This window comes from Ochotona curzoniae, unplaced genomic scaffold, assembly GCF_017591425.1.
Source record: "Ochotona curzoniae isolate NIBS_2020 unplaced genomic scaffold, NIBS_Ocur_1.0 scaffold_1852, whole genome shotgun sequence".
NCBI lineage: Eukaryota > Metazoa > Chordata > Mammalia > Lagomorpha > Ochotonidae > Ochotona > Ochotona curzoniae.
Window position 1 is genome coordinate 22,402,453 of NW_024467087.1, and position 26,197 is coordinate 22,428,649.

Consider the following 26,197-nt stretch of genomic DNA (forward strand, 5'->3'; position numbering starts at 1 on the left):
TGAAGACAGTTCATGTTATTTGTAATTTGTATTTCTCTACAGAACCCGACTCTCCCAGCCCTGAACTGTTCTGTTGAAAGTGCCCATCCTACTGTTTCATACTATGCTCGTCCCCAAGTGGCATCCTACAATACCTACTACCATAGCCCTCCTCACCTGCCACCGTATTCTGCTTATGACTTCCAGGTATGTTGAGAGAGAAAACAAACGAACAAATCCTCTCCCCGCCCCCCCCCCCCTTGCTTTCATTCAGGAGCTCTTGTCCTCTCCCTAAATTCAATTATGGAAACTTTGTATGATCTTTATAGTGTGTCTGGGGCAGCTGGGCTACCTATCCTTAATAGCCTTTACAGTCTGTATGTACCAATAGACTAACTTAAGAAATGATAGGCAGGTAAGTGATAGAACTGGGGAGGCTGGAAACAGCTCAGGGAGAGAAGACATAGAGAGGTGAAAGAAAAAGAGAAGAAATAAGAGCAAGGTGTCCCAAATTGCCATGAACCACACCAAGGGCTCAGTGATTTGCTGGGAAATGTCAACCCCTTCAGTGTACCACATTAGACCCCTATCCAATAGTGGCTTTTTCCAGTCCTCTGGCATGGGGAAAGACTTAGCCATTTTCCTTTAAACAGGAATGACCTGTGCCACATAATTATGGACTCTGAAATATCCAAAGAAGAAATTCACTTGTTTTTCTCCAAACTTTAATTAGGAATGCATAGGACAATGTTCATATGCATATATGTATATATGTATTTATATATATATGTATATCTGTATATATATAAAACATTGCCACATTATCTTCCCCTTTTTTGCCCTATTAATATGTGGCTCAGCAAAAGTGTCACCAAATATGTACTGTCTTTTTTTTTTTCAAACAGAAAAACATAACTAGGTGTGGGTGTTCAGTGTGGTGATTAAGACACTTGTTGAGATGTCCACATTTCATTTAATAATGCCTTTGTTTGAGTGTTGCCTGCGGATCTCCACTCCAGTTTCCTGCCAGTGCCAACCCTGGGAGGCAGCAAGTGATGACTGACATAGCTGAATCTCTGCCACTCGTGTGGATAGACTTGGATTGGGTTCCCAGCTCACCTTTTTCCTGTTGCAGTAGTAGATGTTGTGCATATTTAGGGAGTGAACTGGTAGAGGGGAGAACTTTCTGCCTAAGCCTGTCAGTCTTTCTTTCTCTCTCTCGCCCTGTATCTTCGCTTCTAGAATTTAAAAAATAAAATAACAAAAAAAGGGCAGTGGATTAAAAGGGATTCATTTTGTATATTGCACCAAACTAGGCATTTTATAAAAACAAAATGGCCCTGTAGTCATGTACAGTGATTACAAACCCTTGAGCACAGAACGATAGGGTTACCCCAAACTATAATTAATTCAAAGATTCATGGACCAAAAGAAATACCTTTTAAGGAAAAGAAGACTCGTGATACATTGGTATCTACTGGTTTAAGAGGCCATGAATGTTTTAATGCAATATAAAATCATGACTGTTCAGAGGTACTTCCAATTAACCAGCCAGTTTGACAATACAAAGTCCTTGAACAATCTAATTTAACATTTAGTTTGACAAAAGAATTGAAACCTAAAAACCCTGTCAGTTTGAATAACAATGTAGTTGTGCTTGTTTAGGACGTGTTTGGAGAGATCTAGGGCTCCAAAATGCAATAATACAAGTATTATAAAAATGGTGTAGTTCACTGCTATTGCTGCTAGATAATGAAGGTGCTCTTGTTTCTTGTCTCACACCGAAGAGTTTCCACTCCGACAGGGGCAGTGAGCAAAGGGGGACTTATTGAAAGTGTGAAACTGTCGGATAGGAGGGAGAATATAAGGAAGGAGCTGCCAGAGAAGCTTGCCAGTACTGGCGCTTTCAACACAAACTGACTCTCTGTTGGTCCCTTTTTGAAAAGTGAGTGCATTCCTAACCCATCAAGGGGGAGCAGAGTGACAGCCAATCAGGAGGCCAAAGTTATAGCCCATCAGAAGGCAAGGATAACAACGAATCAGAAGGAAAAGACAACAACCAAGTACAGAACAGAAAGTGTTTGCTAACGAGGCATGTGAGTGAACCAATCCTGGAATTGAACGGAATAGTTTGTTTTGCACAGAGGTGGGCAGAGTTCTCAATCAAGTCCATTTGGCAGACACAACAACACGTGAAGATTACATTGTATATGTTTCCTTCTCTCCAATCTCCTTCCCTCTCAGGACTCCTAAAGAGTTATACCATGTGCTTTGTTTTTGTTTTTTGTTTTTTTCTTTTCTATGGTTATCTTTGCTTTCCTGGAGTCCCTAGATTCCCTACCACTTAAGATAGAGCACAAGTACAAGGAAGCATTTGTTAAAGCTTAAAATGTTAGACTTTGTTTTAAAGCCTACTGTATACACAGGTACACAACAAATGCAACTTGCTACCCTAAAAGGTGGTACAGACTGGAAAACAATCATTATTCAAGAATGACAAAGGTAATTCATTGGTGACAGAGATTCTAAGGAATCCTTTAAGTGAATGCAGGGCTATTGAAGTGAACACAACAAAGATCACCATTGTCTTGCACCTCCGAAACAAATAAAAACAAAATTGGAATACAGGGACTTTGCACACATGGCATGAGCCCAAGAAGCCTCCTTTTAAGAAAGAAGTAAATAATACTGAGTTTAGGAAATTATGTTTCATAATGAACGCTTTCTGTAGAGATCAATATCCTGGTGATGGTTGCCAAAGGAGCCCCTTTATGCAGTGTGGAGCTATCTCCCTGTCCATCATTCCTCATTCAAATTCTACTCCCGGAATGAAAGTGAGAGTGACAGTGCTCCTGGTGAGCTGGCTACAGGCACTATGTTCTTCTGGGTTCACATGTGCCAGGGCACTGTGTTAGCAGCTCTGCACATAAAGGTTGAAGGAGAAATTCCTTGTATTAAGACACCAGTCTCCAGCCTTTGGAGACATTTCAGGTGACCGTGATGGGAACAAAATTGTAAATAAACTATTATCCAGAATGCTATGGAAGCAGGAGATCTAACCCAGAAAATGGATCCAGATTTAATCACCTAGTGCAAACCTATATGATAGCTTGTAGTAGGAGCTTCAGGGGCCCAGTGCGGTAGCCTAGCAGCTAAGCATGTGCTGGGATCCCATATGGGTGCTGGCTCTAATCCCAATGCCCCCACTTCCCATCCAGTTCTCCATTTGTGGCCTGGGAAAGTAGATGAGGACTTCCCTAAAGTCTTGGAACCCTGCACCTGCGTGTGGGAGGCCCAGAAAAAGTTCCTGGCTCCTGGCTTCAGATTGTTGCCACTTGGAGAGTGAATTGGTGGATGGAGGATCTTCCTCTCTGCCTGTCTTCCTCTCTGTATATGTGAGTTTCCGATAAAAATAAATAAATCTTTTTTAAAAAAAGAGTTCTCTGAAATATTTCTTTTTTTAAAAAAGATTTATTTTTATTATTTTTTTATTAGAAAGGCGGATATACAGAGAGGAGAGACAGAGAGGAAGATCTTCCGTCCGATGATTCACTCCCCAAGTGAGCGCAATGGCCGATGCTATGCCAATCCGAAGCCAGGAGCCTCTTCCGGGTCTCCCACACAGGTGCAGGGTCCCAAAGCTTTGGGCTGTCCTCGACTGCTTTCCCGGGCCACAGGCAGGGAGCTGGAATGGAAGCGGGGCTGCCGGAATTAGAACCAGCGCCCATATGGGATCCCGGGCGTGCAAGGCGAGAACCTTAACCACTGCACTATCGCGCCGGGCCCATCTCTGAAATACTTCTTTTAGAAAAGATAGGAACCTCAAGAATTATAAAAAGAATGTACCTATTTTGAAAATGTATTTGATTTATTCATTTGAAATGCAGAGAGACAGACATACAAAGAAGGAGCGCTTCTTTCCTCTAGTCACTGTACAGATGCCTGTGGCAGCTGGGGCTGGACCAAGGCTTGGTCAGACTGAGCCCAGGCTTGGAGCCAGAAGCCAGGAACTCAATGTAGACCTTCAGTGTTCCTCCCAGTGTCTGCACCGAGAGGAAGCTGCAATCAGGAACTGGAGGCACTTACCCTGGGTTCTCTGATATGGGATGTAGGTGTGTTAAATCATAGGCCAAACACCTGTCCCTAGAAGTCTCTACTTTGTAGTAACAGATGTTATTCTTTGAGTACTTTACTGTGTCCCATGCTAAGTGCATTGCATATGCAGTGAGTCAATCATTTAAACCTTTGAGGGAAGGACTCTTGTCATTGCCAGTTTTAAGATGAGATGACTCAATCACGGATGAAGAGGTGACGTGATTTTCCCAAAGTCACAGAGGTAATGTGTGGTGGAGCAAGTCTTCATATCTGGGACTGTCCAATCCCAGAAATTAACTTGAAGAATTGTTTGGAGTAACTGTGAGTCTAAGCATACCATGAATCTTTTCCCTAGTCAGTGTTAGACTATTTATACTTATTTACTGGTTTAAATTATAGATAGCATAACCATGATCATAGAAAGGAGTTCTCTTTTTTTCCCAAGATTTATTTTATTTTTATTGAAAAGTCAGATATATAGAGGAGGAGAGACAGAGAGGAAGATCTTCCATCTGATGATTCACTCCCCAAGTGACCATAACTGCCGGTGCTGCACCAATCTAAAGCCAGGAGCCTAGAGCTTCTTCTGGGTCTCCTGTGTGGGTGCAGGGTCCCAAGACTTCGGGCCGTCCTCTACTGCTTTCCCAGGCCACAAATAGGAGGCTGGATGGGAAGCGGGGCTGCCTGGGTTAGAACTGGTGCAAGGTGCAAGGTGAAGACCTTAGCTGCTAGGCTATTGTACCGGGCCCAGGAATTCTCTTTAATTAAATTCATCTCCACTAAAAAGGGACTTCCTTTCTTCATGTAATCCCCCAATTCAAGGGCTGCTTAGACACTTCCTGTATATCTTCAGGATCCTTTCCTGAGTTCAAGCTGTCTTTTGTACTTTCTGTTAGGAGACTATACAGTTGTATGGCATAGGTCTTGAGAGGCATGATTTTAAGTGATTTGTTTCCCTCTAGAACTTAAATTGTGTTTCGTTTTAGTATTTGAGTTGGGCTTTCTTTTGTTCACTAAAGTCAATTCCTTTATAGTTTTCATAGGAGAAAATAGCAGTCTACCAAAAAAATCAAGAGGCCAAGGACTGTCTGCTTATATTTGTAGATAAATAAAAAGCTCTGACAATAAAACCACCAGAAGCACAAATGCCCCAAAAGTTCAGCACTCCCTCATGCTCTTCTCGGATTGAATGACTTAAGTAACAGCCAAAAAACCGACCTTTCTAGACTTTCTTCCAAATGACTTCTCCATTTTAGTCATTTTCAGATAGGGCTATTTATATGACTTTGGGTTTGATGAGTTCCTTTTTACTCTGAGGCTAATAAAAGGACGAGATAAAAAAAATAGGTTTGTATTTTTTAAAAGATTAATTTAATTTAGTTGAAAAGCAGGGTTAGACATAAAGAAAAGGAGAAGGAGAGAGAGCGAGATCTTCCATGTGCTTGTTCATTCCCCAAACGGCTGAAATGACGAAGGCTGGCCCAGACCAAAGCCGGGAGCCTGGAGCTTCATTCGGGTCTCCCATGTTGATGCAGGGGCCCAGGTACTTGGACCATCTTCCATTGCTTTCCCGCTCATTAGCAGAGGCTGGATGGGAAGCGGAGCAGTAGAGACAAGAGTCAGCACCCATGCAGGATGCCAACGCTGTGCCACAGGGCCAGTCCCTGGGCTTGTATTTTAATCCCTCAAAGTCATGCCCTCATTGTGCAGCTATGCAGTTTAGAAAACCTGGGTAACATTTCTTGTGGTCAGACATGAGAAGTACTTGGGTCTATTAAGCTAGAGCTGAGGAAGCTTTGAGTTGCTAAATTTAGAGAAGTAGGACTCTTTCACATATTGGATTCCATATATCTTTACTTTAGTGAACTCCATATTCAAAAGCAGGAAGGGTATATGCTCATAGTATCGTTGCATCCTTGCTTATCTCAACACTCATTTCTCTTACTATTTGCAATTATTTATCCCTTCAGGGAGGCAGTCCAAATTCTCAAAGTGTAAAGCATCAGTTTTTACTTCTGCAGCAAAATCAAACCAGGTGTAGCTTTCTATAAACTCTTGCAGGTTTGAAGCCACACGTCCTAGTTTGGCATACTGGATCAGTCCCCATACTTTTAACTGTAACCGTGGACCAGTCCCTTTCTTGTTCAGTGTTTCAACTGTTAAGCCTAAGTTTAAAACGGAAGTTCCAAAATGTAATCGCCCTGTTTATGCTTTTATTAAATTGCAAGAGTGTTTATTAAGTTCACCTGAGTCAGTAAAAATAATTCATAAATTGGGCTCTTTTAGTAAAAGGATTGCATTAATCCTGGGGGTGTCAGTGAATGGTAAGGTTATTAATAGCCTTATAAAGTTGTCATTGCTGTCACTCAACTTGTTCTTTTTTCTTCCTCTTTTGTCAAATTTGTCGTTTCTTCTCCTCGTTTCTCTTGTTTCTGTCCCTCTTCCCTTTCTTTCTCATCTCCATTGAAGTCTGTGTTTCTCCAGTCTTTTTCTTTCAGGAGCAGAACAGAATTGGAAGGTAAGAACCAAAACGATCCTGGGTTTTACCCTTAGGACAATGTGTTTCTGGCTAGTTATTATCACTATCCAGGTCAAGGTTCCTTTTGGAGTCCCTTGCCCATATATTCCTCAAGAGCAGAACATGCTCTGACAGATGCTTGCCCTGATTTTGAAGAGTGTGGGTCAGTGGGCAGGCTGAGGTGGGACAGGAGAGCTGCCTGTCTCTGAAAGCGTAGTGCTCCATGGTAGCAGCTCAGGAAGTGACAGCTCAACAGGCCCAGCACTGGAACTCCTTAGATTCTTTCTGTTTTGTGACACCCATGAATTCAAAGCACTGTTGTCCTGCGCTGCCTGTCATGTTAGTAAAATCAGACTCCCATGCAGGAACCTAAATTCACGAGGCCAGCTTCCCAAGTGCAGGAAAGCCAGATCTTTCCCATGAGGCCTGCCTGTTTTGGGGAAGCTATGCCTTGATAGTGTGACCTATTCCTCAGTCCCAAGGACGTGCGAACTGGTCTGCTAGGAACCCTTCAAATCTCTCCTTGAGAGTCGCAGCATTTGCAAAGGGAAGTGAGACTCATCTCCCCCCCTTCTGCCACCCTAATTCCTCCCAGACATGAAACTGAGAAGTGAAAACCCAAGGATCACTGTACTACCCCCTTTTATTATCAGGGTGTGCAACTGTCACCCATGGCAGCTGTTGCCAGTGTTTTTTCATATCTCTCAGAACAGAACTGGCTCTAGCTCTATCGCAGGAAGCCTGCCCCACCCATCCGTGGTTCCGAACACCTAATACTGCTGTTTCTCACCATTCTTGTCATAGGATTTTGAAGGGGTGAGTACCTAGGCAGATTCTTGGTCCTTGTGGGATTGCACACTACTCTCTGATTAGGAGGAGAAAATTCCTAGTTGATATAAACAACAGAAGTGGAGGGAGGGAGAGAAGGAGGAAGGATGAGTTTGGGAGATGAAGGTGTGGAAATTGGAAAATCAGTGTAGAGTTATGTTTTGCTAAGTGACTGGCCACATATACAATAGTGGTTCCAGACAATTAAGTCAGCTAATGATGTCACAGTTGTCTTAGCTTCAGTACGTACTCTGGTGCGCACAGTGATGGAATCACTGAAGGACATATTTCTCAGACCATATCCTTGTTTTTATAAAGATTTATTTATTTTTATTACAAAGTGAGATATACAGAGAGGAGGAGAGACAGGGAGGAAGATCTTCCGTCCAATGATTCGCTCCCCAAGTGAGTGCAATGGCTGGTACTGCGCCGATCTGAAGCCAGGAGCCAGGAGCTTCTTCTGGGTCTCTCATGTGGGTGCAGGGTCCCAAGGCTTTGGGCCGTCCTCGACTACTTTCCCAGGCCAAAAGCAGGGAGCTGGATGGGAAATGGAGCTGCTGGGATTAGAACTGGCACCCATATGGGATCCCAGGCGTTCAAGGTGAGGACTTTTAGCCATTAGGCCACACCGCTGGGCCCATATCTTTGTTTTTAAATGACAAAGTAGCTCTACTGATATTTTATTTTACTTTTTTAAAAAATTATTTATTGTTTTTATTTGAAAGGCAGATTTACAGAGACAGAGGGAGAGACAAAGATCTTCCATCTGCTGATTCATTCCCCAAATGGCCGCAATGGCTACACTGAGCCGATCTGAACCCAGGAGCCCAGAGCCTCTTCTGGGTCTCCCACACGGGTGCAGGGTCCCAAGGCTTTGGGCCATCCTCATCTGCTTTCTCAGGCCACAAACAGGGAGCTGGATGGGAAGTGCAGCAGCTGGCATGGGAACCAGCGCCCATGTGGGATCTCAGCAAGGCGAGGATTTAGCCAATGATTCATCATGCACTGCCCTCTACTGATATTTTAACAATAGATTTGGAGGGAGAAGGGAAAAAATAAGTTTTTGTTTTGCCTTTAAAGGTTTGCAAGTTCTAGGACCCTATCATTTCTTCACTCAAAATGAAATAATGGATGTAAAGGAGGGGAGGGGAATGGTGGCAGCTACTGTATGTTTTTCTCTCTTTTAAAAAGATGTTTTGAAAGGCAGATTTACAAAGGGGCTAGAGAGAGATTGACTTCCATTTGTTTGCTCACTTCACAATGGCTACAATGACCAGGGCTGGTCCAAACCCAAACCAGGAGCCCAACACGCCATCCTGGTCTCACCAATGGGTGCAGGGTCCCAAGCACTTCAGCCATATTCTGCTGCTTTCCCAGGCATATTACCAGGGACCTGGGTTGGAAGTAGAGCAGCCACGACTTTGACCAGTCCTCATATGGAATAATAGCATTGCAGGCAAGGGCTCATCTTGCTGTGCCATGGTGTCAGTCTCAGCAAGTCTTTTCTGGGCCCTAGCACTGTTGGTGACAGATAATCCAGTGTCCCAAGCACAGTCAGAAACTTGGACATCCTTTTTCCAGGAGAGCAGAGATCTGGACTGGGGATAAAGAGAATCACCCAAATAGATTTAGGTTCCATAAATGTGAAGGTTGACTGTAGATTGCTGCAGGCTTGGAAAAGTGGCTGTGGTTAACAGCATGGTGTGAGTATGTGACCCTTTCCCTGCCACCCCTGTCTATAATACTGGGATTCTGGAGAAGTTAGAAATTTTGATGTTTTGTTTTTAACATACTAGCTTCTCCTAATCCTAAGAAAAGAATAATTTTCTTCTGCCCCGTGGATTACCTAGGTTTGCTCTTCCTGCGCGTCTGACACTGATTTTCTTCCTTTCATCCTTCCTCAAGCTTCAGACCTCACCTCGGCCCTTGTCTACCACTGAAGCAAGGCCAGAGCTCTTATTGTGACCCTATTCTTTGAAAATATTTCCATTTATTTAAAAGCATTTCAAGTCCTTCTTATATATAGCTAAAGCTATTTCACTCATTTAAGATTTATTGAGCAGCTACTACTTGCCAAACGTTGTTATGAATTCTGGGAGACAGTCCAATGAACAGAAACAGGCCAGCTGTCTCTGAGCAGGAAAATCATTAGTATCAAGTATATATATGAGCCAGGAAGGAAAAGGAGCAAATGCTTCCTAACATGCCAATTCACTGAGCACTTTGAAAAATCCACAACTGCTCCCTTCCCAAAGACAACACAAATGAAAATGAAGACTTCACTGTCTCTGCACTCTAACATAGTGCTATTCATTCTTGCTTTATTTTTAATATTATTTACATAGTTGAGAGGGATGCATGCCCATGTGGGCCTCTGAATAGGGCGGGAAGGGTCAGGTACGGAGGAAGGTGGCTGGGGCAGGTTTCATTCTTTTTCCTCATGTGTTTGCAGAGGAACAAGAGGAGAGGGTCACTTCTTGCTGTTAAACTGCGTTAATACTTGGGGATTGGAGACGGTCCTTTGATAAGGCCCTAGAGACCCTGATGTGGAGAGGAGTATTCTCAGGGTGTTACCTGAGTGGCTTCGATAGCCCTGGGATGTTGGTTTCATTGTGCTACTTTTGAGAAAATTTTTCCCAGTTTGACAGAGTTCACCTTAGTGCATCCACAGACCCAGGAACATGCTGCAAAGCATGGCCAGAATTGTCCAACCTGTTCTGCTTTCCATTCTTTATTAGGGCTGTTGATGTCCCCTGCTGGCCTAGATTAGTGGCCATCATATCCCCCGTGTACTTTTGGACATGCTGTCCACTGCACTGATATCAGCAAGTGAGGATGCCCAGGATCACATCACAGGATGTGTGGTCTAACCTTGTGAGTTTTCCTGTGGCCAGGGTCTGAGTCCAGTGGTCCAGTTGGGAAGTCTCCCAAAGAATCTTGCCGGGGTGACCCCAGTCTGGCCTCTGTGTGCCAGCCATTGCAGGGTCAGGTTCAGTCTGTCACCTGCACCAAACAACACACATACTGATGGATGCAGCTTGGTCACTTCAGCCTTAGCTCTGTGTCTCACACACTTACAGGTGTTGTGCCCTAGCCCAGCCAACCTGCCACAGATCTGGTCCTCATACATACCAGCAGGTATTGTGACCTAGTCAGGGCGATCATCAATAACCCCCACCAGGCCCAACCCCAGTTTTTGTACATGCCAGTCTCTGATGCAGCTTAGCCTGGCCCAGCAGGCACCCCAGCTGGCTCTCATGCACACCTGTGCATGCTATGGCTTAGCTCAGCCTGACCTGCTCCAAAACCCAGCCTTCATGTATGCTGAGGGGTGCTACTGCCTTATCCAGCCTGGCCTGCCCTCAGCCTTGGTTTTTGTGCTTACCATTGATAGGTACAGCTTAGCAGGAGTGTGCCCGCAGTTCCTCTGCCAGGCATGTTCCCAGCCTCAGATCTTGTGTCTGCCAGGGTTACTGAAGTCCAGCTTCACATGACTTGCACCAAGTTCCAGCACTTGCAGCTAGTGCTGTAGCTTGGCTGGCCTGCAGCCATTCTGGTTCTTGTACACACCAGCAAGTGCAGCAGCCTAGTCCAGCCTGGCCCACACCCAGGCTAGCCCACCCCTAGTCCAAACTCTCCCACTCACCAGTGGAAGCAGCAGCCTAGTAAGGGAGTCCCCAAAGTTCCCCTGCCAGGCCCGCTCCCAGATCTGGGTCTTGTGTGTACCAGCAGGTGGCCTGCCCCAAGTCTTGGCATTCGCCAGCAGCTGTTACAGCCTGGCTTAGCCTGCCCCCCACCCAGTCCCAGCTCTCACCCATGGGTGCTACAGCCTACCCCAGCCTGGTCCACTCCTAGCACTCAAGTGAACTGGCAGATGTTGCAGTCCAACCCAGCCTGGCCTGCACCCTGTTATGGCTCCTACTTGTACCAGTGTGTGCTGTGAACTGACCTTACCTGGACTGCCCTCAGACCTGGCTCACACATATACCAACAGGTGCTGGAGCCTAGCCTGCTCTAGCTTGCTACCAGCCCTGGCTCTGACACTCACCAATGGGAGCTGTGGCTAGCAGGGAAATCCCCCCACCAGGCCTGCTCCCACCCCTGGATCCCACATGTGCCATCAGGTGCTGCTGTCTAGACTGACATGGCTGGCTCCCAGTCCTGACACTCACTGGTGGGTACTGTGACATAGCCCATCTGGCCTGTACCCATTCTGGTTCTCACTAATGGGTTCTATAGCCTAGTCTAACCTCATCCATCCATAACTCTGGCTCTCATGTGACCCAGCAAGTGAAACTGCCTAACCTGGCCTGTCCCACACCCCTTCTGGCTTTTGCAAGCACCAGCAGGTACTGGAGACTAGCCCAATCTTGGCCCGCCCCCAGGCCTAGCTCATATGCGTGCTAATGGATGCTGTAGCCTTGCCCAGCCTGGTCAGCCTACAGCCCTAGTTCTCACATTCACTGGTGGGAGTTGCAGCCCAGCATGGGAGTCTGCAGTTCCCCTACCAGGCCCATTCATAGCCCCAGGTCTTGAGCAGTTGTTCATTCTTGTCTCAATTCCATTGCTCTTTTCTCACCAGTGTACGCTTTATTTGGTGGCGATGGCTTGGCAGTTAAAGTGGAGTAGAAAATGGAAGTCCTCAGATCTAACAAGCTCTGAACACTTTTCTAAGTTCAGTTTCTGACCCCTGAACTAGTTCCCTGAGATACATCTTAATAGCAAAGACTTTCCCAGTGATCAATGACTTAGCCTCATTGAATGTAAAAACCTAAACTACTTTTTGGAAGACTAGTTGGGATACTGCTGCCAGCACTGAAGGGAGAGGTATTAAAGGCCTGAGTTATTAACATAGAAAATGGAGCAGTGGATTCAAGAGACCACAAAGAATTTGGTTCTTTTAAAAGATTTATTATTTCTTTAAAAGGAAGAGTTACAGAAACACAGATATTTTCCATCCATTGGCTTACTCTACAAATTTCCACAATGGCTGGGGCAGAGCCAGGCTGAGGCCAAGGAGCACTTGGGCTATCTTCTATTGCTTTCTCAGGCGCATTAGTAGGGAGCTGGATCAGAAGTGGAACAATTGGGACTCGAACTGGCACCCTTAATGGGATGGTAGCATTTAAGTAACCCACTATGTAACATTAGCCCCTAGGTCAGAGGAATCGAAGATTTCCACATGAGGCTTGCAGTCTGAGAGAACATGAGGATACCTATTTCAAGAGCCTTATTAATTTTGTAAACTGAAGGAGCTGTTTCAGTCAGAAACAGACTTGATCCATGTTCTTTTTAATTGAATTTATTTGGGAATTGGTGGAGGAGAGAAAACACACTTTCCATCTTCCTATCTCCTGGTTCACTGCTCTAAATATACTGACCACAGTCTGGCTCAAGCTGGGTGGCAGGGTCCCAATTAATTGAGCCATCATTGTTGCCTAACTTGATCTTCATTAGCAGGAAACTGGAGTCAGGATCTGAACCCAGTACTGTAACGTGAGACTCAGACATCTTCGCCCAAGGAATTGTAAACTTGCTGCCTAAACTGACTTTTTTTTTTTTTAATACAGCATTCCAGCGTCTTTCCATCCTCTCCTCCTTCTGGACTTTCTGATGAGCCCCAGTCTGCCTCTCCATCACCCAGCTACATGTGGTCCTCAAGTGCGCCACCCCGTTACTCTCCACCCTACTATCCTCCTTTTGAAAAACCACCACCTTACAGCCCCTAGAGAAGAATACTGGCTGACTTTGGAGATTCTCGTGGCTTTGTATTTTTGCTTTAATGGATGGATGTAGGGTACAGAATTTAAAGTGTGACTCTTCTGCGTAAAGCTTTATAAATGGTCTGCCAGGCTAGGGAAAGATAAGGATGAAGCTTCTTTCTTAGCACTGCAGCCTCAATCACTTCAAGAAGGGCAGCTCACTCTGAGCAAGGCTGGGGAGGCCAGCCCGGCACGAAGCTTGTCAAGTCTGAACCTGCCTTACCCTGTGCTCCACCTCTGTGCTGGGCAAAAGTGGGGTCGCCATTTGTTTATGTAAAGGAGTATTGCCCTCAGGCCCTTGACAGAGTGCCACCCTAGCACCCTGGTGGAAGCACCTGGCTTAAAAACGCTCTTTCCCTACTACTGAAGTCAGTCCCCAAGGAGTTTCCCAGCTGAGGGGCTACACAGTAGTTCCAGTAGAGTTTTTGCAAAGAATTGTATGTGCTTATGTCTGAATATGGAAAAAAAAAAGCTGCCTACATCTTACCCCTTTCTTCTCCGTATTGTAAACTTGACCCTGTGATCAGTCAGCTGTTTTTGTTACTGGTACCTGCTGAAGGGAAAAGTGCAATATTCCCTTGAGTAGAAGAGAACAGAACTAATTGCTCCAGAAGCATAGCAACATGTGAGATGTTTTAAGCATATCTGTCAAATCTGACAACGTTGGAGACATTGGTTAGACTAACACATTGCATTATTAGAAAATTTCCTTCAGGAGATACATTGCAGTTGAAATTCAGTTTTAAAATGTTAGATTAGGTTCTTGGATCGTGATATGAATTGTTATTAACCCTTGTGACTATTTAATCTTCAGATATTGTGCTTCAACCCCAGCAAACTGCACGTATCTTGCACCTCACCTCAAAAAAATCATCTGTTTTAATGCCATTGCTTTTATTGGTCCTTTTTTTTTTTCTGTTGAGGCCAATCATAGTGTTCAGTTCAACACTATGGAAGTGTTAAAATACCGCTTCAAGTCTGTAAAATCTCAAATGTACCCAACGTGACAAATTCTTAAGTGTTACCATAGATTTTAAAATCCTTTAGGCACACTGGCCAATTTTCAATTTTTAATTATACACAGCTTTAAACCACCAACTTGATAAATTTAAAACACTGCAGCACCCATTCCTCCACTTAAGGATACTTTGTGATCTTACGTTAACCTGAGAATACATTTTAAAGGGAGACTGATCATCCTGCACTAGTATAATGCAAAATTATAGGGGGTTCAGGAGGGTACCTAATTAGACAGTTTTGCAAACACAGAACAAATACTGGAAAAATTTCCAGCCAATTTGCTACCTCCCAACTTAATGGATCAGAGGTAGCAGACAAATGCTGGTGCTCCCACTGACCTTGTAGACACCTGCCCGTCAAGAGTCACCAGTGCACACACACTATGTGCACTCACTGTTCAATGTTTGCAAAAAATATATTTGGTTTAATTTTCAGAATCATGTTGTCTTATCTAGACTGAAAATCTGAAAAACTATAATTGTTTTGCATTATATAAAATTATTTTTTACAGTGCTGAGCATATATATTCAAATTCTATTGGATTTCAAAAAGTGTGTAATAACTAATTGACTTACTATAAAATATGAACTTGTTAGAACACTCAATGAAGTCTTTTGCTTTGTTTATACTTTACCTTTTGCTTTAGTAAGTGTGTACATTTAGTTTTTTAAGAGGCACCATTACATACTATAGCCTACATTGATCACATTTCTTAAAGTGTTAAGATTCTATAACTCATTTGTATGTATTTTTCTTACTTTACAAAATAACTTGAAACAGTATAGATTTTGTAATCTTAATTTGAGCAGCTTTTTTTTATTAGATTGGAAGTGCACATTACCTTAGAAAAATTAATATTTGCGGCTTTACTCTTTTGCAAAACATTTGCTGTAACAAAGGAATTTGTATCTCCAATATGTATCTTGATTGCATTTTGTAATATTTCCTGCTTAATTCCTAATTCTGCTTTAAAGTATTGAACTGGGCATGAAGTATTCAACTAATAATCCAGAACCTGTATGAACTGGATGTTGCTTAAAAATCTGTATCACTGCCATGTTGGAAACCCAGGCTGCTTTTGTGATGTTTCAAATTAATAAACCTCTCCTCCTTATCCATTTACATGTATCCTCATCGTATCCACCAAAGTGTAAGCTCTCTAAAATAACAGACAGCAGCTGACTCACTTGAGTATTATGGTTATAAAAATCCTGTAATTTCTGAAATAAAAATGCATTCACAAATTAGAATGAAAACATTTTTTTATTTTTGCCATGAAGAAACTCTATGAACTAATATCAGGTAATGATTCACAAAGTAGAATAAACTCCAGACAGATTGTACAAGTATGAACATTACAGTATTGGGGGAAATGACAGAGAAAAGCCAGCCAATGATGTTCAATTAGCATTTAAATCTTCAGAATATGCATGCTTTGGCAATACCTTGCTCAGTGCTTACCATTTTATCTTTTGGGGTACAACAGGGAACAATATGGAATTTTCTCATAATGGCTCTATGTTTGAAATGTTACCAGCAAAATTCTAATTGATTGTATTTTAGCTTTACAAAAAGAAAAATAAGGGGAAAAAAAGGGGGAAACGTGGGGGCAGAATTGTGGCTTACCAGGTAAAGCCACCACCTCTGACTCTGGCATCCCATATGGATAAGTTTGTGCCCTGGCTGCTCCACTTCCAATCCAGCTCCCTGCTAATGGCTTGGGGAAGCAGTGGAAGATAGCCCAAGCATTGGGGTCCTTACACCCATGTGGGACACGAGGAAGAAATTCCTCGGGGCTTCTTCCAGGCTCAGCCCTAGTAGTTGTGGCCATCTGGGGAGTGGAAGTGAGCCAGCAGATGTAAGCTTTCTTGGTCTTTCCTTATCTGTAACTGGCTTTAAGTAAATGAATGAATGAATAAAGCATACATTTTTGTCTTGTAAGTTTGGAACAGTATTTAAAATTCGTTGCTTCATTAGAGCATTTAACGTTGTTAGTTAACAAATTACTATTTAAATACCTGCTATTCGAATATTTACTGGAAATTCTGCACTGGAGCAAATTTAAAAGAATAAAAGGAAATGTAAATAGCCAGAAAGTAGAGTATAAAATAGAAAAATCCCATAGCAAATATTGAACAGCATCTTGCTCTATTATGTTACAGTAAGTACTGAAGTTCATCCCAAAGGAATATTCCACATGAATTCCAAGCATTGGCTAAAGATCTATAAAAATTGAAGACCCTGAGATAACATGCAAGTTAAGAGTCTTCTGGCAAAAATTAGTTTAATTTTCCAGTTTTCCTCCTCCCAAAAGAAACTCCCTAAGATACCATTAGAGGGCAGAATTGAATTTCCATAGTCAAAATTTACACAGAGCACAGCAACAGCAAATCAACTCTTAATTATTTAGAATAGTTTTCCATTATAGAATTCCTATTTTGTCATAATAGTCTTATAGAAATCAACACGTTTTATTATGACAAATTTAATTTACCTAGCAGTGGAATCTGAAAGGTCTGGAAACTGCTGGCATCATAATCATTCACACTGGCAGAAGTGATTACATTTAACTGGTGAAAGAACATTAATAAAACTCAAACAGATTCCCACTAAGAACATTTCAGAGTGTACCCTATTACCAAAGTGTAATGTTACCAATTGCTACACAGAAAGGAAAACAAATATTGTAATTCTAAAGACGACAGATTCTTTAAATTATAAGGTAATTTCTCGAGTTTTCCAAGGGATGGCTTTCTAAAACAATTTTAAGATCTAAAGAACAGAAAACAAAACAAATGGACATTACTCTAACCCTTGGTAAGCAGATTACTTAATTTTTTTTCTTGTATTATTACAAATACCAGTGCCTGACACCCCCAGCTAACAAAGTAAGAAAACTCTTGAAACTATTACCTTGAAATCTAGCTTACATAAATCAGAATGATGCATACATGAACAATGATTAAAGCTTTTAATTTCAAAGTCAAGAATACTATTTTTTAAAACACATGGTAAGAAGAAATCATCTATGTTGAAATAAGAAATATTTAAAGTTACAAATGACTAATGACTATACGCAACATTTTTTTTTCTATTAATTTTTCCCTTGCAAAGCAATCATTTACAAAAATTCAACAAGTTAACTCTGTTATAAATTCTACGCTATGCATTTATTCCAACCTGCTTCCTTTTAATACTAGATCTTCAGTAAGTTTTAACTTTATTTTCTAAGTGTTTAAATTATGGGTCACTTTACAAGGAAGAAAGGTGGTATTTATTGTCAAGATAAATGAGAATTAATAAGCCTATGTAACATTCCATATGTAGTTTCTGATTGCTATAATATTGTATTAATTTGCAGATGGAATGGAACTTTAGAAGGGGCAAAAACCTCAAAGATATTGCTGAAAGAAAAATACTAGATTACTTCTTCAACTATTTCAAATAACTTCCTATTAGATATTCTAAGTAATATAAACATTTAAAAATACACGAAAGTAACCTCCTGCCCAAAATATGCAAGCATCTCCTATATAGACTCTGCCATTTACAACATTTATACATAATTAAAGGTTTATTTGGTGGCTTCCAAATCCAAAATTTTAAAAATGTCATGAGGATAATTAAAAATAAGTACAAGAGAACTTTTCATTTCCTCCTGTCCACATTTCAGAAATGTCTCTTTTCATCTGTTTTGCACAGAGACCACACTGAAAAGGCATACAGCATCTAGCCACCAAAGTGTCACCAATCGGCAACAAACAGACTAATCTGATTTGCTAAAATTAATTTATCCTTCAGATGACAGACTTTCCTGGGAGAAAGGTGGCATGAAGTTGCTACCCGTTGGATTAGCAGAATAAGCCACCAAACTGAGATTTATCCTGAAATTCTCCAGGAAATTTTTAAAGTTCTTTGCTTGTTATGCCAGATACATGACACAACACCTAATCATAGTTTCAACGTTGAAAAAAAATTAAGGGATTTATCAGTAAAGTGCTAACATGGAAGGGAAAAGGCGTAAGATGCCCTAGATCTGCTAATGACTCCAGTTATCATCAAAGAACATTTCAGACCACTTCAAATTCTACTCAGAAAAGTATCTTGCCACACTTTTAAAATTTTTGACTCTTTAAATTAGCCGGAAGCTAACTATATAAACAGATACTGGAGGAAGGGGACTTCTCGATTTTACTCAAACTTTCACAAAACTTTGCTTCTAAAAACTGTTAACAAATAATCAAACTAGACTACCTTCAGATGACATGGTAGATCAAAAAGCAATTTGTTTTAACCATAAGTTGCTTCACAGGTCTTCCAAAATTTCTGTCCCTTAAATCAAACCAAACACTTTCTGATATTTCAAACAAGTTCAGTAAGATTCTGGGATTATAAATTCAAACTCAGTACTGCCATCTGTTACATTCTGCTTAAAGATAGCGTCATTGTCCTGTTGAATGAAAATATCTTCCCAGGTCATTGGCTTGTTCTGAGCAGGAGCTGCAGGCTGCACAGGAGGGTCTTTTCCAGCATCAACCTTATACTCAATACTATCATCCTTCATCACAGGCACAGTATTTGACCTATCAGAAAGATAGGCATATTGTCTGATCTGTAAAGACTTGCATGGGTGCAACCGATAAAGCTTCGAGTCCCCAGAAGGATCTTGGCTATGCACTGACTTTATGTGTGAAGACATGAACTGATAGTTAATGAAAGATTTGCCACAGGCCAAACACTGATACCTTCGCTCTCCAGTGTGATGAATCTCATGCTTTGTGCGATATTCTGCAAGAGGAAATACCTTCTCACAGTAACGGCACGGGTACTTCTTCTCCCAGGAGTGAATGTTGAAATGTCTTCGCAGGCTTGTCAGACACACATATGACCTTTTACACACAATGCAGATATAATAGACCCTTCCATCTACTATCAACTCATAGTGATCATCATGCTTCACTTTCATACGTTTGCTTGCCGTCTCACTGCCGGGTGTTTTTGGTGCCTCACCCGAAAGCCTGGCCTCCCCTTCGTCAGGGTCATCTTTGACAGGGATCACTATATCATAAGTATCTTCACCAATATTTGCATAAATCTTGCAACCATTTGACAAGCCTTCAATCTCAGTGGCTGTGTCTAAAGTAATGATTTTCTGCCCCTCCACGAGATGTTTGGATCCTAAGCCTCGGTCATTAGTGAATTTAGTGATTATATCTGAAATATTTAGAGAATTAGAAAGTGGTTCTTGCAGAAGTGTAGGAACCTGCATCTTCTGTACCAAGGATCCATCAAAAGTGTTATTTTGGGAGGGAGCAGCCTGTGGGACCAAAGAAGTGTTGCTGACTGCTGAGTCTGGACTGGAGCTAATAGTGTCATCATCATCATCTATTATTTCTTCCTCCTCCTCTTCACTGGCTTTGTTTCCTGCTACAGCAGCACTGTTCGGTGCTTGCTGGTTTGGCACAAGCAAATTGACTGAAGAGGGCATATGATTTGGAAGTGAAGAACTGACACTTGGTTGTGCAGCAAGCGGTGTCTGATTTAACACAATAATATTGGGAGTCAGATGTGTTGGAGCTGAAGACACCAGCAATTTTTCACTTCCCTGTGTTTGGCTCACAGATACTGGATTCACAGGAGCAGGAAATTTCTGAGTAGGTGTCACACTTGTTAAAGGCGGAGCATTATTGCTAGCACAAGGTACAGCATTTGAAACAGCAACAGGGCCTGGGGTAGGCTGGACCTGTGTCCCGGCATTGTTATCCGACAAGGTCTCTTTTGCAGGCAAAACCTCAGAGCAGAAAATGACATCATCATCATCATCATCTGAATCAGTAACAATGATCTTTTTCATTTCATAATCTTCAGCAGATAATGAAAAAGACTCAGTTATTATAGGCATGACAGTAGCCCCATTCTCGTGGGCTTCCTCCTTTGATTTTTGTTCTAGAAGATTCTTATCATTAGAACCAGGTGGCATGGTCTCAGCATTACCATCTTGACCTGTACCTGAGATACTTTTCACCTGTGACAATGGGACACCAAGCTCCGCTATAAATTTCACCCCTAATAACTGGCCTGATTTAATTAGCTCATCAAGCAAATCTGCTCTAACACGAACAATTTTAGAACTGTAGATATAATTCAGAATTTCTGCAAAGATCTCTGCTCTGATAAAGCTCAGTTCCACAACTTGCCCAGCAACGGAGAAGAGCTGATGGAAGTATGTACTGGAAGCTGAAAGAATATTCCTGTGCGCATGGAATTTCCGGTCTTCCACAATGACAGTAACATCACAGAAGAGGCCATGGCCACGTTGCTCATTCAAGGTGTTGAGCAGACTGCCGGAGTACTGGATGTCTGTAGCAGAAATGAGTTTTCTACTCTCCATGCCTATAAGACAAGAGAGAATGGTAGAGGATTTGGCAGGAAAAAAATCATTCAGAATTTCAACTATAAAATCATTACTTTATACAAATTATAAAGGAAATTTGGCATAATGTTTTGGCTTTTCTCATACACACACTTGGACCTTGTATCAAATCTTGCATTTTGCTGCTGAGTTAAACAAAATTTATTTTTGAAAGAGACACACACACACACACACACACACACACACACACACACACACACACAAGGCTAAAGGCAGGAAGAGGAGTTCCTGGATGCTGGTTCATTTCCTAAATGCTTACAACTGAGGCTGGGCCAAAGTCAGGAACCATGAACGTTCATGCATGTCTCCCACATCACCAGCAGAGAAGCAGGATCTAAGCCATCACCTGCTGCCTCCCAGGATGCCCATTAGCAGGAAGCGGGAGTAGAGCTGGAATCAGACCCAGGCCCTGCATTTAAGGTGCAGGCATCGTACGGGACATCTTCAGCAGAAAGACCCACCTCCTCAAGCTCATTTTAAAACAGTTCACAGATACCAACAATAATCTCCACTGTCTCCTTCCTTTGAATCACAGATGCATACATTTCCTCTAAGTACTGTTTCAAGATTAGAATTTTCTTAGTCCCTATTTCTTTTCCAAGAAAAGGTCTAAAGCTTATCTTAAGAGTATTTTAAGGAAAGTTTCCACTTTGAATGCACAGAAGTTCTTCTGTAACTAAAGCTTCATGTTCAAAACTGAGTCTAAAAACATTCTACATGTTTACTCCTATCTTTAAGATCACATCCTGGGCCCAGCTCTAATCCCAGCGGCCCCGCTTCCCATCCAGCTCCCTGCTTGTGGCCTGGGAAAGCAGCCAAGGACGGCCCAAAGCCTTGGGACCCTGCACCCACATGGGAGACCTGGAAGAGACTCCAGACTCCTGGCTTCGGATTGGCGCAGCGCCAGTGGTTACAGCCACTTGGGGAGCGAACCGGCCAATGGAAGATCTTGCTCTCTGTCTCTCCCCCTCTCTATCGGACTTTCCAATAAAAATAAAATAAATCTTTAAAAAAAAAACACATCCTAAAGCTACTTCCCACAGCCACAGCCATTTAAAAATATTGGTTCTTGTCTCTCAATCTTGCATATTTCTGCTATTACTTAAGAGTGCCTGATCCTAAAAACTGTTCTCTATCTTTCCTCTCTCTTCATCTCTCATCCCCTTCCTTTCACCTCTACCTTTATGATTTCTAGAGGTAGAATGGTAAACAGACTACCAAGGGAAGTCAACAGATGCTCTTAGGAAAGAAAGGGGCCCAACACGGTAGCCAAGCGGCTAAAGTCCTTGCCTTGGAACGCACCGGGATTCCATACAGTCACCAGTTCTAATCCTGGCTGCTCACTTCCCATCCAGCTCCCTGCTTGTGGCCTGGAAAAGCAGTCAAAGACAGTCCAAACCCTTGGGACCCTGCACTCACCTGGAGACCCAGAAGAAGCTCTAGGCTCCTGGCTTCGAGTCGGCTTAGCTCCGGCCCCTGCAGACCCTGCAGCAGACGGAAGATCTTCCTCTCTCTCTCCGCCTTTCCAATAAAAATAAAATAAATCTTTAAAAAAAGGAAGGGAACTTTACCATTGCTTAAGGTTATTTGTATGAAGCCATGAAACATTTCATTACATTGGTAAAGAATTCCGGGCACTGGTTATGAAAACCTTAGTCGCATCAACTGAGTTCATAAGAATACGGACTCTCAGATTCCACATCACTCTAGAAAGTCAAGGCAGGTGTCAGACAAAATACATTTTCTTTTGCACTTCACACAAGAGATTCCCAACAACAATTTAAAAATCCAGCACTCATACATACTAAAAACACATATACATTTATTCTGTACTAACAATTAGCAAATAAATACTTCTTGTAAATGCGCTTCGCCTGTTATCAACCATGTATAACTGTCCTAGTGCTTAAGCTGTATGCACACCGAAATAAAAATGCTTTTACATTTCTCAAAATGAGAGCTCCAGAACAAAACGCAAGCAAAACGTCTAAAATTCAAGCACGTTTGGTAACCAAGGAATTCCAGGTTACCAAAAACCCATCATCAGTTAGGTGACCTTTGGACAGCATGCCAACAACCAGGCCTCCTGGAATTAGGGGTTTCGATAGAAGTCACTTTTAAGTGGAAAAACTGGTTTTCTGAATGCAGTTTCACAATTTTTTGCCCTTTGCAAATGGGCTTTTCCAATGTGGGACTGCGTCAAACGCGTGCGTCCAGGTGACATGTAGACTCGGTTTCGTTTTGTTTACGTGTTCCCCTCCTCCTCCTCCTCGTCAGGGTGGGCCCAGGGACAGCACAGTTCTGTCCAAACAAGCCAACCCTCCAGAAAATTCGCGATCTGGCTGTGCAGAAGGCGCTTCCTCACACAAATCCTTGACCGGGGTTTGCTTCGGAGGGGCTGGTGAAGGTGAAAAAGAGATCAAAGCCAGCACCAATGAAGCAAAACGGCACGCGGTTCCCTGTGGCAGCTAAACGCTCCCCCCTCCATCTCCCTCGCTCTGCTCCCCTCCTCTCGGTTTGTACCTTACCGGTTGCAACGCAGGTTTTTAACGCAAGCGTCTCGCAAATGCAAACGGCAGATGCAAACGGCGGGAGGAACAAGGGGTGCCAAGGAAAAGCAGGATGAAGCAAAGCGGGCGGCATTGTTACGCCCCGGGAAGGGGTTGAAATGGGAGAATGGGCCCGACCGAAAAGCTCTGAATCAAAGTAGGCGCTAGGCAGAGGAAAAGGCGTCCTAAAACGAAAGCCAAGGGACGAGGGAAAACTACGGGGTCTCGGTGGCGCGCACCCCACATCCTTCCCACGGCCTACCCGGGGACATAAACAGCCCCTCGGTCACTGTCGACGAACCGGAGGGCGCCACGGCGCTCCCGGCTCGTCCCCCTTCTTCACTCTGCAGCCCACACAAAACAAAGAGCCGGAGGAGCTGAGCCTCCGGACTCCGTCGCTTCCTGGTTCAAGTGAGGCAATCGCAAACGCAGGCACGGCCCAGGGTCGGAGAAGGCAGCAGCGCTCCCTCGCCCCCTGCCCAGACCGAGGCCGCGTCCTTACCTGCTTCCAGACGCCGGCGTCGCCGCTTCTCCTCCTCGGGCCGCGCAAGGCTTGGAGGCCCCGGATACAAAGAAGCCAGTCTCCCCGGCGGTGCTACTCCAAGCGTCTCTCCTGTCTTGGCCGGTGTCCGCGCAGCTGCCGCCTCCTGCCACCTCCTACCGACACCGCTGCCACGGCTGCCCCACGCCGCCGACAGAGGGAACGGGGCGGGAGGGGAAGGCCTTAAATTCCAGTCGCCCCTCCCCTTCCGAGTGCAGTCCGCCGCTGTCCGGAAAGGCCGGAACCCTAGGCACCCTACTCTGCCTCGGCTTTTTCCGCAAGGGGGCGGAGAAAGACTGGGAAGCTCTGTAAGTGTTCGGCTATTTCCGGAGGGCGAAAGGGTGGGAAAAAAAAGCAAAAGGAGAGATCAGTGAATGCAATTCGGGCTCTTGGGGTGAAAAAACGAAGCTAGTCGTATTCTTCCAAATTCAATGTGTACCTCTAGGGAATAGCAGCTTTTAGAGACTGCAACATACCTTTTGCAACTTTGGATATGGTCTATCAGTTTCTTAGATGACAAACCATCTAAATTTTAGTATTTTGAAAAGTGCACAGTCCTATCACATTGGCTCAACAAGATAATCCTCCACCTGCAAGCGCCAGGATCCCGTGTGAGCACCAGTTCTAATCCCGGCAGCTCCACTTCCCATCCAGCTCCCTGCTTGTGGCCTGGGAAAGCAGCCAAGGACGGCCCAAAGCCTTGGGACCCTGCACCCACGTGGGAGACCCGGAAGAAGTTCCTGGCTCCTGGCTTTGGATTTGCTCAGCTCCAGCTCTTGTAGCGATTTGTAGGATGACACAATGGAAGGAAGATCTTTCTCTCCGTAAATCTACTTTTCAAATATATTTTTTAAAGATGCACTTATTTATTTGAAAAAGCAGAGCTACAGATCTATCTACTGATTCACACGGGGGGGGGGGTGGACCAGAACACAAGTTAGGAGTTTACCAGGAATGCCGTCTGGATCTCCAAGGTGGTGGCAGGAACCCAATCACTTGGGCCTTCTTCCCTTGACTTGCCAAGTTCAAGAGGATTGGAAATGGATTAACAAATTAAAAAAAAAAAACCAACAACAACACCTTCTGGCAATACACTTGCCAGTGAGGTCGGCGAGTAGCACACTGGATGAGGCAACAGGCTGGCTGTATTTCCCTTTAGGTTCTTTATTGATCATAACCAACCAAGGAAGCAAATAGTAACTTTCACCTGCAATTATTAAAGCTTTTTTTTTTTTTTCTATTTGAGCCTCTGCTACCCAAGTGGGACATCTGGATAGAATTCCTGGCTCCTAGCTGTAGCCTGACTCAGTTCTAGCTGTTATAGCCATTTAAGAGTGAGAGAGCAGATGGAAGATCTGTGTGTGTGTGTGTGTGTGTGTGTGTGTAACTGCTTTAAATTTTTTTTTTGTTTTGTTTTAGAAACAACATAGTCATTCAAAACTGCAGCATCCTATGGGACATGTTTATGCTAAACCACCTGAAATTCCAAAATGAAGGCTGTTTTGGCTAAATCTGATGGCACTGAAATAAAAGCATAATCACTTCTGTGGAGAAACACTTTGAATATTTTGCCCTTTTCTTTCCATCTCAGTTTTTTTTTTTTTAAGATTTATTTATCTTATTGGAAAGGCAGATGTATAGAGAGGAGGAGAGACAAAGAGGACGATCTTTGATGGTTCACTCCTCAAGTGGCCGCAACGACCAGTGCTGTGCCAGTCTGAAGCCAGGAGCCAGGAACATCTTTCCGGGTCTCCCTCGTGGGTGCAGGGTCCCAGGGCTTTGGACCATCCTCAACTGCTTTCCCAGACCACAAGCAGGGAGCTGGATGGGAAGTGAAGCTGCCGGGATTGGAACTGGTACCCACTTGGGATCCTGGCGCATTCAAGGGGAGGACCTTAACCATTACACTATCGCACCGGGCCCTCCATCTCAGTTTTTTAAAAGTGTTTTTATTTATTCACATTTTACTTGAGAAAGAGGGAGACATTTCCATCCACGGAACATTTCGTAAATGGCCGCAACAGTCAGGGCTGGGCCAGGCCGAAGCTTCAAGGCAGGTGCCCCACCTGCATGACAGGAATGTGGCTGCTTGAGTCACCACCTATTGCCTCCCGGGGTGTGCAAGCAGGCTGGAACTAGATCCTCTGATCCTCTGACCTGTGGATGTCCAAAGTGGTGATTTAGCTGGTCACATGCATACCCTATCATTCAGTTTTCTGAAAATTCAGTTAAACTCAGAAAAAAACCGAATTCCAGACATCCCTATAGATTATATATGTACCTACACAGGGGGTATATATTATAGATGATGTGATATAGCCATATGTAATGTATACATACATGTATATGCACGAGACGAGGCACCCAATACTGTAAAACCTGCAATACACACCAAAAGCATTGGAGATAAAGTGGAATTGCCTGTGGTGATGGTCTGCGAGGAGCATCCCGTGGCCCCTCGTGTTGCCCTTC

General features: G+C 43.4%; 2 protein-coding genes across 3 annotated transcripts in view; one reads left to right on the top strand and one right to left on the bottom strand.

Moving 5' to 3' along the window:
* TMEM255A (transmembrane protein 255A) overlaps nucleotides 1-15,320 on the top strand; it is a 59,741-nt gene extending 44,421 nt beyond the window's left edge. For both annotated transcript variants that reach the window (XM_040999480.1, XM_040999482.1), the window contains 2 exons: nucleotides 43-186; nucleotides 12,991-15,320. In XM_040999480.1, the coding sequence (XP_040855414.1) occupies nucleotides 43-186; nucleotides 12,991-13,149 (303 nt within the window). In that variant the 3' untranslated portion in view covers nucleotides 13,150-15,320. The remainder of the gene's footprint in view (nucleotides 1-42; nucleotides 187-12,990) is intronic.
* Nucleotides 15,321-15,446: 126 nt separating this feature from the next.
* Nucleotides 15,447-23,889, bottom strand: ZBTB33 (zinc finger and BTB domain containing 33). The gene is made up of 3 exons (XM_040999479.1): nucleotides 23,687-23,889; nucleotides 22,055-22,156; nucleotides 15,447-20,595 (listed from the first exon to the last, which is right to left on the bottom strand). The coding sequence occupies exon 3, from the start codon at nucleotides 20,591-20,593 to the stop codon at nucleotides 18,575-18,577; it is 2,019 nt and encodes a 672-aa protein (XP_040855413.1). The 5' UTR covers nucleotides 20,594-20,595; nucleotides 22,055-22,156; nucleotides 23,687-23,889; the 3' UTR covers nucleotides 15,447-18,574.
* Nucleotides 23,890-26,197: the final 2,308 nt, after the last annotated feature.